At 42.6% G+C, this 23,440-nt stretch overlaps 1 protein-coding gene across 2 annotated transcripts in view; it reads left to right on the forward strand.

Moving 5' to 3' along the window:
- The window catches only part of FRMPD4 (FERM and PDZ domain containing 4), a 722,630-nt gene that overhangs the window by 112,738 nt on the left and 586,452 nt on the right, over positions 1-23,440 (forward strand). For both annotated transcript variants that reach the window (XM_063953505.1, XM_063953504.1), the window contains exon 2: positions 4,279-4,407. In XM_063953505.1, the coding sequence (XP_063809575.1) occupies positions 4,279-4,407 (129 nt within the window). The remainder of the gene's footprint in view (positions 1-4,278; positions 4,408-23,440) is intronic.

A 23,440-nucleotide genomic window follows, 5' to 3' on the forward strand; every position in this document is an offset into this window, starting at 1 on the left:
ATTATAGATACGCCAGTGTGTTGGGTATATGAAATTATTTCACATTGACCAATGACCTAATTTAAATGAAATCTGTATTATACTACAGTATACAATGTTTCTAAACACTATTCAGAATCAAAGGATATTTTCATCTTTATAGAGTCCTTTAAAGGATGTATGTCCACAAAAGAGAACTATGATTAGTATAAACAGGAGTGAATTTATTTTGAAAGCAAAGATTTCAGGTGAGTGGTCTATTTGAAATGAATTGGTTTTGGGGGGAGAAGCTAGTCAAGCATCTCAACAGAGTTGGCAAGTCTCTCAGTGTCGCCCACTTCCCATCTGATGTCGGGAGGTTGGATGACAAAATTTGCACTAAATTGCATCATCCTAGTCCCGCACCTTGCTGTAAAATACGGTGACTCACAGTTCAGAATAGCAAAGGTGGGGCCACAATGACATGTAGGACAACCCCTACCATTAGCAGTGAACTGTGGCTTTAAACAGAGGGGGGGAGGGGGCTACAGTCATTAGAATGTGTCACCACACCCCTCCACCCATCAGGAATGGTTGCCCCCTATGTGTTTAAAAAGAGTCGGCAACTATGCTATGCCGGAAAAACAATCACATATTATATAAAATATATATGTGTAGCAGCGCTAAATGATAGACAATTGTAGTAAATATTTTAAAAAATGATTTAAACATGTAAAATTTCATAGTCAATAAAACATATTATGTGTATGCTTTGGACTCCTTTAAATCCCGTACAATTATGCAGGGCCACCCGTTGTCAATTGTTCCAATCAATATGGACAGTTCTTGGAAAATGATGTAATAGTCTTGTAAAGCGCTTATAATTTTATAGGTAACATTACCAAATTGTGACCGCTGGAGGAAAGTTGCTATCCACAGCCTGTGCATTCTGGGAGTGGGATGTCCTCACAATGGCAATGCGGTATCCAAGGTAGATAGATGATTAGCAAACCAAGGTAATGTCCATTAGGAATTTTCCATGAAGTAGACGCTGGAATCCTGCTGACGGGGATAAGGTAGTCCTTCTCCTGATGCGTTTCGCTGTTCTCTGACAGCTTTGTAAAAGGAAGTGTGTCTAGTTGATTCATGAGCATATTTATACCTTCAGTAATTGGCATATTGCAAGCACCTGATATTGTGTGATTACATGAAATTATAGACAAATTAATAAAAAACATATTTTAAGATTCATAGGAGGCAGACCTGACTTGTAAATGATCTTAATTATACAACTATGAATATTGGTTTTCGTTATTTTTATCAGGAAGTATTGTGTAATTATCACACAACATTTCCTGTTTCCTGTTGGTGGAACATATATATATATATATATATACAAACCGAGAACCCAGCACTCACCAAAGTAAACTCACTTATCCTCAACAATTCAATAAATAAATGATGGGGGTTTAGTTGGTGGATTGGCCAATGCATGGAAGCCTGCACACCGATTTTCAAGGTACCCCACCTTCATGCAGGTCCTACACTATCACAGAGTCTTAAAACCTGACTACCACACTGCTGCATCATCTGCCTGCTAGATGTAATGTGTACCTGCCACAGACTTTATGGCTTTTAAAGGCACACTAGTCACCTATTGCACTGGCTCAAAGATGATTGCTAAAGAACAGCTGAGACAGGTTCAGGATAATAAAGTCCACACAGGGGTGCATGAGAAAGCTAGCAGGCAGATGATGCAGCAGTGTGGTAGTCAGGTTTTAAGACTCTGTGATAGTGTAGGACCTGCATGAAGGTGGGGTACCTTGAAAATCGGTGTGCAGGCTTCCGTGCATTGGCCAATCCACCAACTAAACCCCCATCATTTATTTATTGAATTGTTGAGGATAAGTGAGTTTACTTTGGTGAGTGCTGGGTTCTCTGTTTGTATTTATTAGAGCGATGTGGTCATGGGCTACATGCACCCCGCCCTGTAAGTGGTAAGTACAGCTGTGTACCCCGCTTCTGTGGTGGAGAGTGCAGTGTTACATGCACCCCACCCTGTGAGTGGTAAGTGCATAGCTGTGCCCCGCTTCTGGTGTGGTGAGTGCTGTGGTTTTTCCTCTGTGTGTATATATATATATATATATATATATATATATATATGTGTCATTTCCGGTCTTGAGATCTTAGACCTGTTTTAAATCTGCTTTGTAGTATCAAAGCTAATAATAAATTGCACCCATGGATGGCCTTCACCTTTGTCATTTGTATAATATAACTATTTTAATCGTTAAGGATTAAGTTTCTATCGGGAGAAATTATCCCAAATTGGTGGGCGCACTCTATACTTTCCGGTTACGGTGTCTGGAGCGCAATGCGGTCACGTGACTTCCGGTCCGTGACCCACAATTGCACTCCAAACCCATCAGGCACGGAAGTAACAGGCTCATTAAGCTATGGCTCATTTTTATTTATTCAAGGAAAGCACAATAGAACAGCAACCACAAAAGTTTTTTTGCACCTGGACCATTCACAAGGAAAATTTAAGGTTGATAATTGAGTGTTCCTCTCACCTAAAAAGGCGTTATATTGCACAAATTATATTTTTATATTACCAGTGACGTGTTTACACTATATATATTTATTTTTTCCTGTGTTGTGAGGATCTATACAAAGTGTTCATTCTCACATTTAGATTAACTGAAATGAGTCACAACACAAACTTAATAGGCTGTCACTGCGTATACCAACATCCTTTAAGCTGCAGCAATATGGTTCTATCATTTCATGACATTCAAGGTGGACAATAATCTCCATGCAGGTATGGACTGGGGTCCAAGTTCGGCCCTCGCAACAGTGCGCACTAGCGACAGGCGTGCTGCGAGTCAAGGGGGCATGGACTCGCGGCACGGCCCCATTTCCATGGGAATGAGTGGGGGCGTACCGCGAGTCAGGGGGTGTGGACTCGCGGCACGCCTCCATTCCCATGCAGGGGGGCGGGGGAGCATCTACAACAGAGATGCAATGCGTGCGGCCTTTCCGGCTCTGTGAATGACAGGACTGGGCCACCAGCCCATTGGCCCTTCTGGCATTTGCCAGAAGAGCCAGATGGGCTGTCCAGCCCTGTCTCCATGGATTTATGAGGATGACAGTGAGGTTTATTGACTAGCAGTGTTCAGTGTGCTTAAACTAAGTTACCCCAAACAGCCAATCAGAGTATAGCAATCTATTCTCAAGTACAATGCTAAATAAAAGCTAACATCTGATCGGTTATAGTAGGTTTACAGATGGGTCCACGGTTATCTTGGCTAGTTTGCTGCGCCTAGGCACAACATGGTTTATTAACATAAACCCTTTATCTATTGTTCTCAGCTGCAATACAATACAGAGAACAATACAGCAGGGGAATAAGGGGTACATTTACTAAGCAGTGATAAGAGCAGAGAAGTGAGCCAGTGGAGAAGTGCCCATGGCAACCAATCAGCACTGAAGTAACATCTATAATTTGCATACTATAAAATTATACAGAGCTGCTGATTGGTTAATGGGGAAATTTCTCCACTGGCTCACTTCTCCGCTCTTATCACTGCTTAGTAAATGTTCCCCTAAATAATTACAGCAGGGGATTAAGTCTGACTGCCCAGTCTCAGTTAATCCTATTAAAGGTCAAGATAAACATGGACCCATCTGTATATACAGTACATTGCACAGTTTACTATAATATTCCCCAGTGGGTATGATTTATTAACATAAGTACAAAAGTGGAGCAGCTAGACTAATCAAATCACGTTGCTAATTGGTTGATATAGGACACTTTGATAAATTAGTGAATGTGTTCGACTGACAGAGTAGATAAAAGATGGACTGAATGTGCTAATTTTCATATTCGTGCCTCAAAGTTTTCACTACTCTTTCTGTATATATCTAATTCTTTATTTAGGACCAAGATAGAAATTAATCAACTTAACTAATTGAAAAATCACTGTGGTGCAGTAATTTAGAAAGTAAATTTAGCCATCCTACTGAACATGCCATGTAAAACAGACACCTAATTAAGAGACATAATAATGTAGTATTTATCATAGGTTACTGATCCAATGTTGTAGCGGGCAAACAGGGCAATCACTATGTGTTACACATCTTGGTTTCTCCATATGGTTGCAATTTCTTGTAAGACTAAATGCATGTATAGTAATTATTCAAGATGTAACATAACCTTGGATTTAATCTCACAGTGAAATTGAAGCAATTTTGTTTTGCATTTCATTAACAGTCTGTAATTTGTATCAAGTTAAATAAAGTGCAATACATATTTTACAGCTCAGGTGCGCTACAAGAAGCTGCAATCACCAAAACTCAGAAATATCAGCGCGATCTACAGTGTCACTTTCCGGCTTGGCATCACTGTGAGGAAGAAAACCTTGATCTCTCTACACTTCAAAGATCCAGGTACTGGTTTTGTTCATCCAATACAATCAGTTTTTCTCATGATATACAAATTCATTTAAATGATATTGCACTAGCATTGTGTCGCCTCTATTTTGTGCACTTCAATTTTGTATTGGTGTTATGATTATTTAACATACATTTTCCAAATTGTTTATTGGCAAGTCTAGTATTACACTGTAGAAAGGGTTACATGAAATAAATTCACACCTTTTAAATATGCATAGAAAACATTATTCTGCACAGTTTCTCCTAAATAAAAATAATGAACTTATCTATTTTATGGTAAAATTCTATACATAAATTATTACTGTACTGTAGCTAAAATGATGGATTTTGTAAATGTTGCAATTATTATTATTATTATTATTATTGTAATAAACCATACCTATAAATTATTGCATTTATGCTCATCACTGCCGAAATACCACAGTGCAGCACAAACTATTGTAGATGGTCAAACCTAAAAGGCATTCTATTAATAAACTTATACCATCACTGAGCATGCATCCCAAAACTGAAAAATAAAATAATTACATTTATTTTACTTTCCATCAATATACAGCAAGCTGCAATAAATTATATATAATTTATGCTCATGGTTCAAGTGGTTTGTATGTTAATTCTAGAATGAGAATTCCCCAAAGGCTCAATGCATAATAGTCCAGTTTCCTTAATTGAATGATTTGGTACATTAACATAAATCAATGTATCAAACTGTGTGGGTCATTAAGCTGTAGCAACAGCTAACCAATGTTTGCTCAAAGAGGGAGATAGGAATAAGCATAATTTTAAAGGAGGGACATAGCAATAAGATTAATTTGAAAAATATTCGCCTTGTTCTGCATTTGGCTGAAAAAAAAAGTAATTTTTTTGCTGGTTAAATTGGTTGTTTGGTGATCCCAAACATACCATGATCATACCACAGAGCAGAATTAATTGACTATTGTTGTCCCAGTTTCTCCGTAGACTGGCCCCTGGTGAAACTGGATTGGTATTAGATTTCACTGCAACTTTGCTCTAAATTTACTAAGCAGCATTTGTTAATGCTGCCGCATCTGTAGCAGTTTTGAGACAGCAATATGAAATACCAAACTTGGTGAATTTTTACTTCAATATGATTGGCTGTTTAAATCCGGTGGCCAAAACACCCGAAGACAAAGTGGTTTTGAAAAGCTGTGTATAGTACATTTAGGGGGACATTTACTAAGCAGTGATAAGAGCGTAGAAGTGAGCCAGTGGAGAAGTGGCCCATTAACCAATCAGCAGCTCTGTATCATTTTATAGTATGCAAATTATAGATGTTACTGATTGGTGATTGGTTGCCATGGGCAACTTCTCCACTGGCTCACTTCTCTGCTCTTATCACTGTTTAGTAAATGTCCCCCTTAGCTCTAATGGCCCATACACACGGTGAGATTCGGGCTATGCCCGATTCTCACTATGCGACAGGGGCTAGGTCGGCACATAGTCAGTATCGCAAGCACATAGTGAGTGTGCTTGCGACATTGCGATACTGACTATGTGCGATTTTGGCTAAGTATCAATTTTGACTATCTCTTCTATAGAGATAGTCAAAATTGACTTGCCTGCACAGTCTATCTATTCTTGTGATGCAGACCGCGCGGGACCGCGCATCGGCATCGAATCGGGATCGCAAGGTGACTTTCACCTTGCGATTTGCACTAACTTTTCTTACGATTTTGACTATATAGTCAAAATCGTAGGAAAAAATCTCACCGTGTGTACACACCATAAGTGTGAGCTAAACGATATCCCACATATTTAAACTGATAAAATACAAATATGCATGAAAGCATTTCAATAAAATATAGCTTTGTAGATGGCACATTTATTGGTTAGATTGAAAGCACAGCTGTTTAGTTGTCTTCTTTTTTAGCAGTTTAAAATGTGCTGTCACACAGAGGTCAATCTACAGTTTGCTGATTAAGAAAATGATATGCTCATCTATCGAACGTAACCACCAATAAGGCCTTTTAGTTGGGAAATCAATAGATGATCCGTACTGCAGTGCACAAAAAGAAAAGCAAGATCTGTTTCTATGGCAAATGCTCTTCCATAAGAATGTTATGTAAATGTGTATAGCATGCAAAACAAAAATAGATTCCTGTGACAGCCAGAAGTATTTTATTATTAATTCAAAAATGTATATTTAGTTATTTTTATTTATTGTTGTGGCACCATATTGTTTGCATGTAAATTTAGGACCTGTATGTAATCAGGAAGCTGTGGCCTGCCTCCCTCCTTAAGAAATATTAAAGATGCTCCACACGGGGAGAAGGGAGGGTGCGCCACGCATCAGGCGATCAATCACCCCTCCCACATATATTGCGCAGGGCAGAGTATGCAGTGACGGCTCCTGCAGCTGCATTCTCTGCCCAGCGCAGCACACAACAGCGTATGTGCTGTGTTGGGGGGAGAGGCTTGCCGGCGCTGTCTACAGGGTGGGTGGGGGAGCGTGACACAGGCCCTCCAACAGGCCCGGGCCCAGGTAAAGAGTACCCGATCCCACCCCTCTCGGCCCCACTGTATGTAATACCTGTAAATGCTTCCCCCTGTATGTAGGCTGGAGCACCAGGTAATATACTACGGTTCTTTAAGATTGTTGCTATTACCATAATAGAGATGGTGTATAAACATTATTAGCACATTGAATGAAGAAGTGTCCATAACTGATTTCTGTTACAGAACTGGGTTATTTTATTTATGAAAGGGTTCATATCTGTAGCCCACACGGAGGATAACTACATGGTTAGACCGGTATCTGTTCACATGGTCGACCATGTTATGGTCGACGGTCATTAGGTCGACCACTATTGGTCGACATTGACATGGTCGACATGGACACATGGTCGACACGTGAAAATGGTCGACACATGAAAAGGTCGACATGCATTTTTTAACTTTTTTTTCTTTTGGGGAACTTTTCCATACTTTACGATCCACATGGACTACGATTGGAACGGTAAAGTGTGCCGAGCAAAGCGGTAGCGGAGCGAAGGCACCATGCGAGCGGACGCGGTGCACTAATTGGGGTTCCCAGTCACTTTACGCAAAAAACGACACCAAAAAAAGTTAAAAAAACTCATGTCGACCTTTTCATATGTCGACCTTTCATGTGTCGACCATTTTCATGTGTCGACCATGTGTCCATGTCCACCATGTCAATGTCGACCAATAGTGGTCGACCTAATGACTGTCGACCATAACATGGTCGACCATTCATACCGGAACCGGTTAGACCATTGGCAGTGCATGAAAATGCATGCACGAAAAGGTTTAGACTTATACAGAAACGGGCTGATGCAGCGTTGCACTTAAGTTATTTTTGCCAACGGATCTAGTATATTTTCACACAGAGGACGATTTGCACTTGACCACACACATGTACTAGGGATTTAGAGTTCTATAAAACTCAATCACATTTCCAATGTTCCTGAAAGGTGCAACTATAGGTGTACACAAGTAGGCTCAGTTTAGTGAGGTTGTGTAGACAGAATTGTAACTATGCTGAGTTGTGTGTCTGTTTTCACATGGATTTGTTCACCAATTATAGCCTGGGGCAAGTGTGCATTGATAATGTTGATGGCTGTGAAACCAATCATATGGATATGAGTGCTGTGGTCATATTTATATGTACTACTCTGCATATGAGCAAAAAGAGGATGATCCCACTTTCTTTTTATATAGTGGAATGGGCCAAACCTGTTCTAATGTGGTGCTTTAGGTGAGCTCCAAGCTGGTTGTCTTCCTGTTTTACTGCCAATTAGTCCAAGGCTCTAGTGCTGGTGCTGGCTATCCATTTGGGGGAGATCTCACTTTTTATAATTTATTTAATAATTTTAATGGCGGAAAGATACGCCAGTCATCTTTATAAAACTGATAATGATGACTGACATATATATATATTCCAGGCAAAGCTTTTCACCCTGGTTGCTTATATATGCTAGATTTTAAGTTGCACATACAGATTTGGCCACACTCATCCAACCTGCGATTATTCACAATCACAGGTCATTTGCCATGACTAGAGTGCCAGTGGCCATGCACATGCAGTGCCTATGTAACCACGATCCATATGATTGCATGGGCACATACGCTCCTGTGAACGGGACCCAGGTGAGCGTGGCTAGTCACAATCATGAAGCGGCCGCACGTGCAACCTGTTAGTGGGTCAGATGAGCGTGACCACATCTGTCCCTTAAGATACATACAGGTCAAAGAAGGCATCAACTGTTCACATGGATTTTTGTGTCCACACTGCGCCCACATTGTTTACATTTAAATGAGGTGCAAAGTGTAAGAAACTTCATGGACAAAGATCTTTAAGGATTTTATCCAATACAATACTATGAGGGAAACAATTTTACTAGCCATAGTAATATAACTATGTAAAATATAATCACTTTAAAACATGATTAAAGATTGCAACGAAGTCCATTTCCCAGGAAGAAATAATAAACTGGACTATGAGTATGTATTGAGGGTGGAAAGAATTGCACCAATAATTTTTATGGTAAAATAAGATTTTAATAATTGAATTCCTGCCACCCACTTACATGCTATCATCCTATCTCTGGAATACCTGAAGGGCATCAGGCCCTTTATAGTTGATGGAGATTATTCAAGATTGTCATCCAACTGTCGCATTACATAGTTTTTCTGTCGGAGATGACACCACTTCACATGACTTCTGCAAGAAAATACTACTGCTATCTTCATATCCTCATGGAGAAAACAAAATGGCAGTGAGTCAAGGGGGGCAGGAATGAGGCAGAAAGGCACAGTACCAAAAGATGTGTTCAGGAGATAAGAGAGGTTGTGCAATATGTACAGTATGTTGAACAGTTGTAAAGTCTATACTAAGTTTCTCTTATATGAAATCTGTTCACCATTATTGAGAATAGTAACTGTAGAGCGTTCCTGTCTGCATCTCATTGTTACTCATGACATGTTTGCAAACCACATGAGTTTACTCACAACCAGGGGTGGATTGGGAACAAAAAGTGGCCCTGGAAAAATTTGTACTGGCGGCCCCACATGGGCAGCACCAGAGGTGTAAGGTCTAGCCATGGGCCATGGCAGCTACATCCTCCCCCCAAGACTTTCCAGATAGTGGGCATGTCCAGCACCAAGGGGGAAGTTAAAAAGAAATAAAATTAAATATTATGAGCACGTTATATGATACACCTTCAGAATTTAGGAAACTATATCATTCTTTAGAAAGATATATTTTCTTGCATATTACACCAACCGTATCCCAATCACTATTCACTCAATCTTATATGTCAGCCAAGCAGGCAGACAGAGCATACACTAGATCATCTGCAATCACAGGCTAAGTGGCAAAGTAATTTTTAATATATGCTAATTATTTTGCATCCTATTCATTATGTCTATAAAAAGGACCACATGTCCTCAAACAAAACAGGCCCCATGGGTGCGTCGGCCCACCGAGAATCTTCCCTGTAAACCCTATGGCCAGTCCGCCTCTGCTCACAACTGTACGATTTACACCACAGATAATTTGAGGCCCTATGACTGCAAAATAAATAGAATACAATAATGTTTCAGCTATTGCTTTCTTCTCTTCATACTGTAAATCTACCTTCTAGTGTTTTTCCTGAGTAAATAGACTTACATCATGTGTCCTATTGTTAAGATGCATAAGAAAGAATGGAAATAGTGGAAAGGTTGAGCTACGATATAGAGTATGGATTTTGCCAGGGGGACAAAAAACAGAAGTTCGAGAAGGAAAAAATGCAGTATAGTAAAACATTAACTTATGTCGACATTTGCCTGGGGTGTGTTTCCATGCCCAAGTAAGTAATACACATTTATTTGTATTATTTCATTTATAGTGCTATCCTTTCATAAAATCCAAGAGATGTGAATCTTACTACTGAAGTTTTATACATTTCCATAAAAATAAAAATATATATATATGTGTGTGTGTGTGTGTGTGTGTGTGTATATGTATATATATATATATATATATATATATATAGATATAGATATATATATAGATATATATGTGTGTCGGTGTGTGTATATATATATATATATATATATATATATATAAAATGGTTACATCTCAAAGAGCAATTGCATGGCCCTTTTACTGAGATCCTTTACACATTCATTGCATACAGTACACTTTTTTTGTTGTTTTCAGAGACATACGTCGGTATTCCAAATTGTGAAAAACATCTTGACAACTTAACTGACAATTTTTTTTACTAAAAATGCACAGAAACTGTCAGGGTTTTTTATGAGTGAATTAGATGAAGAATATGTATTAAACTTATCCAAAGTGATTTTTTTATTAATCGTCCTTCCCCCACAAACATCGGAACATAGCGACCATCGGAAACATTGTGACCATCGCGACTTTCATTTTATAAGGATGATAATGCCCATTTTTATAAAGCGGCAATCATTTGCAAGGCAATGCACCTCGCACGCTATTACAGTTACCCCTTAGTATTATCTATCATAAACTATACTCAACCACCTCCCTCCCCCACCATACCCTAACTTAGAGATATCAGGCGGAATGTAATAGGGTCTGAGTTTGAAAATTGTATGAGATTTCATCAAAAACCATGCGAGTTTCAACTTGTCATATGTCATAGGTTGCGAGAACATGTAAACTTGCATGAAATTCACAAAAACAATTCTCTCCCCAGCAGGGACGGTACTAGGGTGTTCGGTGCACCCCTGCAAACTATAAATCGGTGCCCACCCATGCTTTACAAAGGGACAGCGCGCTTCGAAAAAGGGATGTGGTCTCACAAGGAAGGGGCATCACCACACAATAGTACCCCCATTTAAAATGCCCCGAGTAGTGGCGCTGCTTACACATAACGCCCCAGTTGTAGCACAGCTTACACATAATGCCCCAGTAGTAGCGCAGCTTACACATAATGACCCCAGTAGTAGCGCTGCTTACACATAACGAACCCAATAGTAGCACCACTTACACATAACACCCCAGTAGTAACGCAGCTTACACGTAAGGCCCCAGTAGTAGCGCCGCTTACACATAATGCCCCCAGTAGTAGCGCTGCTTACACATAATGGACCCAGTAGTAGCACCACTTACACATAACACCCCAGTAGTAGCGCAGCTTACACATAAGGCCCCAGTAGTAGCGCCGCTTACACATAATGCCCCAGAAGTAGCACCGCTTACACATAACGCCCACAGAAGTGCAGCTTATTCACACACACCCCTCCCACGCACACATACACATACATACATACATACATACATACACACACAGACTTTCTCACTTACTCTTCCTGGCTGACAGGACCTGGAGCAGCATGTCCTCCTCTGTGGCACTGCAGTCTGCTGGTTCCGTGTATCTCCGCCCCTCCACCAGTGTAGCTCTGCCCCTCTGACCATTTAACTTCACCCCCTTTTTGTCCAATCAGTCACTGCCACTGTCACAGGGGGAGGAGAGGAGGCTTTAAGCTGCCGGCGCCGCTGCCTGTCATACAGTGACAGGCACAGCAGCCAGCAACAGTAGGGAGGCCAGGCGCAGCAGCGGGGATGCAGAGCAGGGAGAGCACCTCTTTAGCTTGGCACCTACCTGTTCTGCATCCCTTTGCTAAGCAGGTAGCGCCAGGCCTGTTCCCAAGCATAACACTGTCCAGATGGTGCCCGTGTAAAACATACAACTCGCCCAATGTAATAGGGTGTTAGTGGTAAACCCACACAAATTAGTAAAAAAACTTTGGAAAAAATAGACTCATTTTAGGTTAGCGAGTTGAGGAAGCCTCTACATATCACTGTGATTTAAGTACATAAATCATAAAAAAAATCTGAAAAAATGCATCCCCCCTCCCCCCTTACAAGCATAAACAGCCCAGGCTCTTTGAGCCAGCCCTGGTTAAAAAAAAACCATGGTACAAAAAGTCCTACATGCTGGTACTTGTGGTTCTTCAGGTACTAGCAGCAGGGGAGACATGCTGGAACCTGTAGCCCTCCAGTGAAAGACAAAATTATTTGGAAGGTATTCTAAGAGATAGTATTCAGAAGTTCCTTGAAGTCAATAAGGTCATTAAAAGGAATCAACATGGGTTTATGGAGGACAGATCCTGTCAAACCAACTTACTTGGCTTTTATGAAACAGTAAGCGCAAACCTAGATCAGGGTAAAGAGGTGGATGTAATCTTTTTAGATTTTGCCAAAGCGTTCAATACTGTACCACACATGAGACTTATCTACAAGCTACAAGAATCAGGGCTAGGAAGCACAATATGCACTTGGGTCAAAAACTGGTTAGATAATAGGGAGCAGCGCGTTGTGGTTAATGGATCTTTTTCAACTTGGACTGAAGTGCTAAGTGGTGTGCCGCAAGGCTCAGTATTAGGACCGCTGTTGTTCAATATTTTCATTAACAGAAGGTCTAGAGAGCATGGTGTACATTTTTGCAGATGATACCAAATTGTGTCAAGTTATAAATGCAGAGGGGGATGCTGAGTCGCTTCAGAATGACTTAGTTAAATAGAAGCTTGGGCAGCGAAATGGAGAATGCGCTTAAATACAGACAAGTGTAAGGTAATGCACTGTGGTAACAAGAACAAAAATAACACCTACCTACTAAATGGGGTAAAATTAGGGGATTCTGTACTGGAAAAGGACTTGGGTGTCCTCATAGATAGCAAACTAAGCAGTAGTACCCAAAGTAGGACTGCAGCAAAGAAGGCTAATAAGATATTAGCATGCATAAAATGGGGAATTGATGCTAGGGACGAGAGTATTATACTCCCGTTATATAAATCACTTGTGAGGCCACACCTTGAATACTGTGTACAATTCTGGGCACCTTACTACAAAAAGGATATCCTGGAGCTAGAAAAGGTTCAAAGGCGGGCGACCAAATTAATTAAGGGTATGGAGACGCTGGAATACGAGGAAAGGCTTGCAAGACTAGGCATGTTTACACTGGAAAAGAGGAGATTAATAGGGGACATGATCAACATTTACATATATATAAGGGGACAATATACAGATCTTGCGCAGGACCTGTTTTTGGTTAGATCAACACAGAGAACTCGTGGACACTCGCTCAGGTTAGAGGAGAGTTGATTCCACACAATACGGTGTAAAGGCTTTTTTACGGTAAGGACGATACGTGTTTGGAATTCCCTGCCTGAGGGAGTTGTAATGGCCATCTCAGTCAACACCTTTAAGAATGGGTTAGATAAATTCCTAATGGATAAGGATATCCAGGGTTACGGGGCATAGTCACGCACTATGGTTATTATAAAAAAGAGGGGTTAATCAGAACGGCAGTCAGCAACTTCAGTCAAAATTTTATACAAAATAATCGTGCATAGGAGACCACAGATAGGTTGAACCCGATGGACAATTGTCTTTTTTCAACCTTAGATACTATGTTACTATGTTACTATGTTACTATGTAACTCAAAGCTATTAACCTTGCATCCACCGCTCAAGGCTGACTAGGGGGGAATAAAGCCAAGTGTGTCACCTGGCTGTGGCATTACCCCCCCTGCTAGTAGAGCCCGGTGCTGGTTCATTAAATACGGGTGACCCCTATGCATTTTGTTCCCTGTATTTTTTGAACCAGGGCCGACTCAAAGAGCCTGGGGCTGGTTATGCTTGAGTGTTTTTGTGTGGGGAGTGGGGGAAATCACACTTTTTTATGATTTATAACTATATATTAACTTTTACACACAGAAAAGCACTGCATAGATCACACTGATTTGCAGATGGCGGCGGGGGGAAGGGGACAAGCGGAGTGAAGACCCTTGCAGGCTCGGTGGCGAGCCCACTCTATGGGTGTTGGGGACACCCACAAGTGGGATCAGTCCCTGTTAGTCAGCATGCCGACTGTCGGGACTGTAAGGAGGCGGGATCCCACCATCGGTATTACGACTGGCGGTCACGTACACACATATATATATATATATAATATATATGCGCTTCCCAGCATTCACAGCGTCAGAGAACAGCCTATGGTGAAGGACAGGGACAGCAGCAGCAGCGCCTCCACCAATTACACAGCGCTGCTGCGGCTGCCTCTTCCACCTCCCTCCTCCTCCTTCTCCCCCGTGGCCGCTGCGCTGAGTGCGCTCCTCTCCACGGCGGCGGCTGTGTGCTGCGGGTCGCGGTTGCCCGCAGCACACAGCGGCATGTAATGAGTCAGTTTGACTCATTACATGCCGCGCTGCTTTGGGCCCCTGGACAGTGGCGGGCCCCAGTGCAAGGCACTGCCTGCACTGGCGGTAGTTCCACCACTGTAGATATATATATATATATATATATATATATATAGTGGTATTGCAGGTGTGGCACTCAAAGCAAACTTTCAAGAAAAGGTACAGAGGTGGAATGTTAACTTCCGCCTCTGTGCCTTTTATTGAAAGTATGCTTTGAGTGCCGTACCTGCAATACCACTATCTACTACCTTGTGAGGGCACCGGCAGCAGCTAAAGTGATTTGTGTGGAGTTCCAGATCTCCTGACACACATACACATATATATACACAATCACATACATATTTATATTTTTATTTTTATATGGAACATTCACATTCCACCTCGGAAGGCGTAGTTGGAAGAGCAAGCAGTGAATATATGCATTGCACATGCATACAGGAACTATTCAGGTTAGAAAGGCACTTGAAGCAAAGCATTATGCATGCCCCCTGCATGTCGAGGACCGGGTCATGGCTTGCGTGTATGGGATTCCCCACAAGACCATGCCCCTTGTAGAGATGCCACACTCACTTTATCAAGGCCACACTCACTGTATCAAGGCCATGCATTCTTAAATGAAAATGCAACGTTACAGTGTTTTCCATGAAAACACTAGCATAGCATATTGTATGCAAATACAGTCACAGCCACACACAGAATATAAGCATTCTGCTTATCATTTAAATCATCAGAAGCTGCTTGTGCATCCAGGAGTGCCAGAATGATTTCACGCTGGGGGGCAAGTTAGAATTTCATTTTGGCGCCCCTACTGTGGTGCCGGTCTCCTCTCCATCTACCCTCCCCTCCTTCCCCCTGTCAGTGCTGGGAAGTGCTTACGTCTGCATCCCCGTGGGCAGCTTCAACTTTAAAAGTAGGCTGCTGCTGCAGGGTACGGTGTCCCCTCTTCTGTACTAGCCGGCTGTCTCTTCACTTGTGATGCATTACTGGGAGGAGGCGTGGTATTCCGGGGCCACAGCCACACCTCCTCCCAGTAATACATCACCAGTGAAGAGACAGCTGGCTAGTACAGAAGGGACACCGCTCCCTGCCTGCGGCAGCACACTACTTTTAAAGTAGAAGCCACTCACGGGGATACGGATGTAAGCGCTCCCCCGCACCAGCGCCTCCATCATGTTGGGGGGGGGGGGGGTAAAGATGTAATAGGACACATCTCTATACAATATTACTTTGATATACAGTTGCCTACTACTGTATGTGCTGTCTATTTTTACACCTGTTTGCATGTGCAAGTATTCCATTTATATAGCATTATAAGAATACCTTTTTGTTATATCACTCATGTCAACTATTTAGTATTTACCAATTCCTAATAAAACATCTCTGCAGTACTCTGAGTTTAACCAAAGTATCATGCTATGAAAACTTAAAAAAAAAAAAACAACACTTGGCAGGCAGACAATTCTGTTTTTTTTCGGAAGGGACCACTCTGACCTTTCCAAAAAGGAAAGCTGTAGGTGATATACAGAAATTGCAACTACAGTTAATTTAAATTTGTAAAAAGTGTAGAATAAAGTTACATTTGTCAGTAAACTATTGTGTTCATGCTTTAAGTTTCCATTCCACGTTATGGATTGAAGTGCCTGAATGATGTATTATCATAGCCTTTCATTTATTACTTTGCCTGGAAAACAGAACACCATTGCTAGTAAGGTCTGTCTTTTCCAACACAAAAAACATGAATACTGTTTAGATGAATTATGTTGAAACTATGATGCAATAAAAATAAACAACTCAAAGTACCTTGAGGAATGGTGTACATCTAACAAACCATATAGTAAAGCTGATAGGATATGACAACAGCAATTCAAACTTGTTTGTTTGATATACTAATTGAGTTCTACCTTCAGATTTTTGACAGCTAATTGAACCTATTAGCTAGAGAGGCATGATTAATACAGTATGACTCAGTGCATATGACACACGCCAATTCAGGTTAATGCTTACACTCATCTCAAAGTGAGTGGATTTTAACACAGTCAGATGTGGTTAAGCATTTTTTTCACAAATGCATGTTTCACAAACATTCAATGCTTTTGTAAATACATTTAAATGGATATAAAATGCACATTAAGTAAATTTTCTAAACACAATGCAGTTATTAGGTGCATATGTTGCAAACGCCACTGTGTGTAGTAGGGATGAGCGGGTTCGGTTCCTCGGAATCCAAACCCGCCCGAACTTCATGTTTTTTTACACAGGGCCGAGCGACTCGGATCTTCCCGCCTTGCTCGGTTAACCCGAGCGCGCCCGAACGTCATCATCCCGCTGTCGGATTCTCGCGAGGCTCGGATTCTATCGCGAGACTCGGATTCTATATAAGGAGCCGCGCGTCGCCGCCATTTTCACACGTGCATTGAGATTCATAGGGAGAGGACGTGGCTGGCGTCCTCTCCGTTTATAGAGAAGAGAGTGAGACAGTAGAGAGAGACACAGTAGTAATTTTGGGGAGCATTAGGAGGAGTACTAGTTACTTGCTGAAGTGATAGATAGTGTGACTGTATATTATCTGACTTGTGGGGGAGACACTGACAGTGGGGAGCAGTTAGAGTCTGAGAGCAGGACTCAGGAGTACATATAACGTACTGTGCACACTTTTGCTGCCAGAGTGCCACACTGCCATTGTGACCACACTGACCACCAGTATAATATATATTGTGATTGTCTGCTTAGGAGTACTACTTGCAAGTTGCTGATAGTGTGACCAGTGACCTGACCACCAGTCACCACCAGTTTAATATATATATATATATATATATATATATAATTGTATATAATATATATATAATATTGTATACCACCTACCCGTGGTTTTTTTTTTCTTTCTTCTTTATACATACTACTATAGTAGCTTACTGTAGCAGTCTGCGGTGCTGCTGAGCTGACTGTGTCCAGCAGGTCCGTCATCAGTCATTACATAATAAATATATATACCTGTCCGGCTGCAGTACTAGTGATATTATATATATATATATTGATTTAATCTCATTATCATCCAGTCTATATTAGCAGCAGACACAGTACGGTAGTCCACGGCTGTAGCTACCTCTGTGTCGGCAGTCGTTCGTCCATCCATAATTGTATACCACCTACCCGTGGTTTTTTTTTTTCTTTCTTCTTTATACATACTACTATAGTAGCTTACTGTAGCAGTCTGCGGTGCTGCTGAGCTGACAGTGTCCAGCAGGTCCGTCATCAGTCATTACATAATAAATATATATACCTGTCCGGCTGCAGTACTAGTGATTTTATATATATATATATATATATATATATATATTGATTTCATCTCATTATCATCCAGTCTATATTAGCAGCAGACACAGTACGGTAGTCCACGGCTGTAGCTACCTCTGTGTCGGCAGTCGCTCGTCCATCCATAATTGTATACCACCTACCCGTGGTTTTTTTTTTCTTTCTTCTTTATACATACTACTATAGTAGCTTACTGTAGCAGTCTGCGGTGCTGCTGAGCTGACAGTGTCCAGCAGGTCCGTCATCAGTCATTACATAATAAATATATCTACCTGTCCGGCTGCAGTACTAGTGTGATATAATATATATTGATTTCATCTCATTATCATCCAGTCTATATTAGCAGCAGACACAGTACGGTAGTCCACGGCTGTAGCTACCTCTGTGTCGGCAGTCGTTCGTCCATCCATAATTGTATACCACCTACCCGTGTTTTTTTTTCTTTTCTTTCTTCTTTATACATACTACTATAGTAGCTTACTGTAGCAGTCTGCGGTGCTGCTGAGCTGACAGTGTCCAGCAGGTCCGTCATCAGTCATTACATAATAAATATATATACCTGTCCGGCTGCAGTACTAGTGATATTATATGTATATATATATTGATTTCATCTCATTATCATCCAGTCTATATTAGCAGCAGACACAGTACGGTAGTCCACGGCTGTAGCTACCTCTGTGTCGGCAGTCGCTCGTCCATCCATAATTGTATACCACCTACCCGTGTTTTTTTTTTTCTTTCTTCTTTATACATACTACTATAGTAGCTTACTGTAGCAGTCTGCGGTGCTGCTGAGCTGACAGTGTCCAGCAGGTCCGTCATCAGTCATTACATAATAAATATATATACCTGTCCGGCTGCAGTACTAGTGATATTATATATATATATATTGATTTCATCTCATTATCATCCAGTCTATATTAGCAGCAGACACAGTACGGTAGTCCACGGCTGTAGCTACCTCTGTGTCGGCAGTCGCTCGTCCATCCATAATTGTATACCACCTACCCGTGGTTTTTTTTTTTCTTTCTTCTTTATACATACTACTATAGTAGCTTACTGTAGCAGTCTGCGGTGCTGCTGAGCTGACAGTGTCCAGCAGGTCCGTCATCAGTCATTACATAATAAATATATATACCTGTCCGGCTGCAGTACTAGTGATATTATATATATATATATTGATTTCATCTCATTATCATCCAGTCTATATTAGCAGCAGACACAGTACGGTAGTCCACGGCTGTAGCTACCTCTGTGTCGGCAGTCGATCGTCCATCCATAATTGTATACCACCTACCCGTGGTTTTTTTCTTTTCTTTCTTCTTTATACATACTACTATAGTAGCTTACTGTAGCAGTCTGCGGTGCTGCTGAGCTGACAGTGTCCAGCAGGTCCGTCATCAGTCATTACATAATAAATATATATACCTGTCTGGCTGCAGTACTAGCGATATTATATATATATATACATTGATTTCATCTCATTATCATCCAGTCTATATTAGCAGCAGACACAGTACGGTAGTCCACGGCTGTAGCTACCTCTGTGTCGGCAGTCGCTCGTCCATCCATAAGTATACTAGTATCCATCCATCTCCATTGTTTACCTGAGGTGCCTTTTAGTTGTGCCTATTAAAATATGGAGAACAAAAATGTTGAGGTTCCAAAATTAGGGAAAGATCAAGATCCACTTCCACCTCGTGCTGAAGCTGCTGCCACTAGTCATGGCCGAGACGATGAAATGCCAGCAACGTCGTCTGCCAAGGCCGATGCCCAATGTCATAGTACAGAGCATGTAAAATCCAAAACACCAAATATCAGTAAAAAAAGGACTCCAAAATCTAAAATAAAATTGTCGGAGGAGAAGCGTAAACTTGCCAATATGCCATTTACCACACGGAGTGGCAAGGAACGGCTGAGGCCCTGGCCTATGTTCATGGCTAGTGGTTCAGCTTCACATGAGGATGGAAGCACTCAGCCTCTCGCTAGAAAACTGAAAAGACTCAAGCTGGCAAAAGCACCGCAAAGAACTGTGCGTTCTTCGAAATCCCAAATCCACAAGGAGAGTCCAATTGTGTCGGTTGCGATGCCTGACCTTCCCAACACTGGACGTGAAGAGCATGCGCCTTCCACCATTTGCACGCCCCCTGCAAGTGCTGGAAGGAGCACCCGCAGTCCAGTTCCTGATAGTCAGATTGAAGATGTCCGTGTTGAAGTACACCAGGATGAGGAGGATATGGGTGTTGCTGGCGCTGGGGAGGAAATTGACAAGGAGGATTCTGATGGTGAGGTGGTTTGTTTAAGTCAGGCACCCGGGGAGACACCTGTTGTCCGTGGGAGGAATAGGGCCGTTGACATGCCTGGTGAAAATACCAAAAAAATCAGCTCTTCGGTGTGGAAGTATTTCACCAGAAATGCGGACAACATTTGTCAAGCCGTGTGTTGCCTTTGTCAAGCTGTAATAAGTAGGGGTAAGGACGTTAACCACCTCGGAACATCCTCCCTTATACGTCACCTGCAGCGCATTCATAATAAGTCAGTGACAAGTTCAAAAACTTTGGGCGACAGCGGAAGCAGTCCACTGACCAGTAAATCCCTTCCTCTTGTAACCAAGCTCATGCAAACCACCCCACCAACTCCCTCAGTGTCAATTTCCTCCTTCCCCAGGAATGCCAATAGTCCTGCATGCCATGTCACTGGCAATTCTGACGAGTCCTCTCCTGCCTGGGATTCCTCCGATGCATCCTTGCGTGTAACGCCTACTGCTGCTGGCGCTGCTGTTGTTGCTGCTGGGAGTCGATGGTCATCCCAGAGGGGAAGTCGTAAGCCCACTTTTACTACTTCCACCAAGCAATTGACTGTCCAACAGTCCTTTGCGAGGAAGATGAAATATCACAGCAGTCATCCTGTTGCAAAGCGGATAACTGAGGCCTTGACAACTATGTTGGTGTTAGACGTGCATCCGGTATCCGCCGTTAGTTCACAGGGAACTAGACAATTTCTTGAGGCAGTGTGCCCCCGTTACCAAATACCATCTAGGTTCCACTTCTCTAGGCAGGCGATACCGAGAATGTACACGGACGTCAGAAAAAGACTCACCAGTGTCCTAAAAAATGCAGTTGTACCCAATGTCCACTTAACCACGGACATGTGGACAAGTGGAGCAGGGCAGGGTCAGGACTATATGACTGTGACAGCCCACTGGGTAGATGTATGGACTCCCGCCGCAAGAACAGCAGCGGCGGCACCAGTAGCAGCATCTCGCAAACGCCAACTCTTTCCTAGGCAGGCTACGCTTTGTATCACCGGTTTCCAGAATACGCACACAGCTGAAAACCTCTTACGGCAACTGAGGAAGATCATCGCGGAATGGCTTACCCCAATTGGACTCTCCTGTGGATTTGTGGCATCGGACAACGCCAGCAATATTGTGTGTGCATTAAATATGGGCAAATTCCAGCACGTCCCATGTTTTGCACATACCTTGAATTTGGTGGTGCAGAATTTTTTAAAAAACGACAGGGGCGTGCAAGAGATGCTGTCGGTGGCCAGAAGAATTGCGGGACACTTTCGGCGTACAGGCACCACGTACAGAAGACTGGAGCACCACCAAAAACGCCTGAACCTGCCCTGCCATCATCTGAAGCAAGAGCAAGAAGTGGTAACGAGATGGAATTCAACCCTCTATATGCTTCAGAGGTTGGAGGAGCAGCAAAAGGCCATTCAAGCCTATACAATTGAGCACGATATAGGAGGTGGAATGTACCTGTCTCAAGCGCAGTGGAGAATGATTTCAACGTTGTGCAAGGTTCTGCAACCTTTTGAACTTGCCACACGTGAAGTCAGTTCAGACACTGCCAGCCTGAGTCAGGTCATTCCCCTCATCAGGCTTTTGCAGAAGAAGCTGGAGGCATTGAAGGAGGAGCTAAAAGGGAGCGATTCCGCTAGGCATGTGGGACTTGTGGATGGAGCCCTTAATTCGCTTAACAAGGATTCACGGGTGGTCAATCTGTTGAAATCAGAGCACTACATTTTGGCCACCGTGCTCGATCCTAGATTTAAAACCTACCTTGGATCTCTCTTTCCGACAGACACAAGTCTGCTGGGGTTCAAAGACCTGCTGGTGAGAAAATTGTCAAGTCAAGCGGAACGCGACCTGTCAACATCTCCTCCTTCACATTCTCCCGCAACTGGGGGTGCGAGGAAAAGGCTCAGAATTCCGAGCCCACCCGCTGGCGGTGATGCAGGGCAGTCTGGAGCGACTGCTGATGCTGACATCTGGTCCGGACTGAAGGACCTGACAACGATTACGGACATGTCGTCTACTGTCACTGCATATGATTCTCTCACCATTGAAAGAATGGTGGAGGATTATATGAGTGACCGCATCCAAGTAGGCACGTCAGACAGTCCGTACTTATACTGGCAGGAAAAAGAGGCAATTTGGAGGCCCTTGCACAAACTGGCTTTATTCTACCTAAGTTGCCCTCCCACAAGTGTGTACTCCGAAAGAGTGTTTAGTGCCGCCGCTCACCTTGTCAGCAATCTGCGTACGAGGTTACTTCCAGAAAATGTGGAGAAGATGATGTTCATTAAAATGAATTATAATCAATTCCTCCGTGGAGACATTGACCAGCAGCAATTGCCTCCACAAAGTACACAGGGAGCTGAGATGGTGGATTCCAGTGGGGACAAATTGATAATCTGTGAGGAGCGGGATGTACACGGTGATATATCGGAGGATGATGATGAGGTGGACATCTTGCCTCTGTAGAGCCAGTTTGTGCAAGGAGAGATTAATTGCTTCTTTTTCGGTGTGGGTCCAAACCAACCCGTCATTTCAGTCACAGTCGTGTGGCAGACCCTGTCACTGAAATGATGGGTTGGTTAAAGTGTGCATGTCCTGTTTATACAACATAAGGGTGGGTGGGAGGGCCCAAGGACAATTCCATCTTGCACCTCTTTTTTCTTTCATTTTTATTTGCGTCATGTGCTGTTTGGGGAGTGTTTTTTGGAAGGGCCATCCTGCGTGACACTGCAGTGCCACTCCTAGATGGGCCAGGTGTTTGTGTCGGCCACTAGGGTCGCTTAGCTTACTCACACAGCTACCTCATTGCGCCTCTTTTTTTCTTCTTTGCGTCATGTGCTGTTTGGGGAGTGTTTTTTGGAAGGGCCATCCTGCGTGACACTGCAGTGCCACTCCTAGATGGGCCAGGTGTTTGTGTCGGCCACTAGGGTCGCTTAGCTTACTCACACAGCTACCTCATTGCGCCTCTTTTTTTCTTCTTTGCGTCATGTGCTGTTTGGGGAGTGTTTTTTGGAAGGGCCATCCTGCGTGACACTGCAGTGCCACTCCTAGATGGGCCAGGTGTTTGTGTCGGCCACTAGGGTCGCTTATCTTACTCACACAGCTACCTCATTGCGCCTCTTTTTTTCTTCTTTGCGTCATGTGCTGTTTGGGGAGTGTTTTTTGGAAGGGCCATCCTGCGTGACACTGCAGTGCCAC

The sequence above is a fragment of the Pseudophryne corroboree genome, chromosome 2 (assembly GCF_028390025.1).
Source record: "Pseudophryne corroboree isolate aPseCor3 chromosome 2, aPseCor3.hap2, whole genome shotgun sequence".
Taxonomy (NCBI): Eukaryota; Metazoa; Chordata; class Amphibia; order Anura; family Myobatrachidae; genus Pseudophryne; species Pseudophryne corroboree.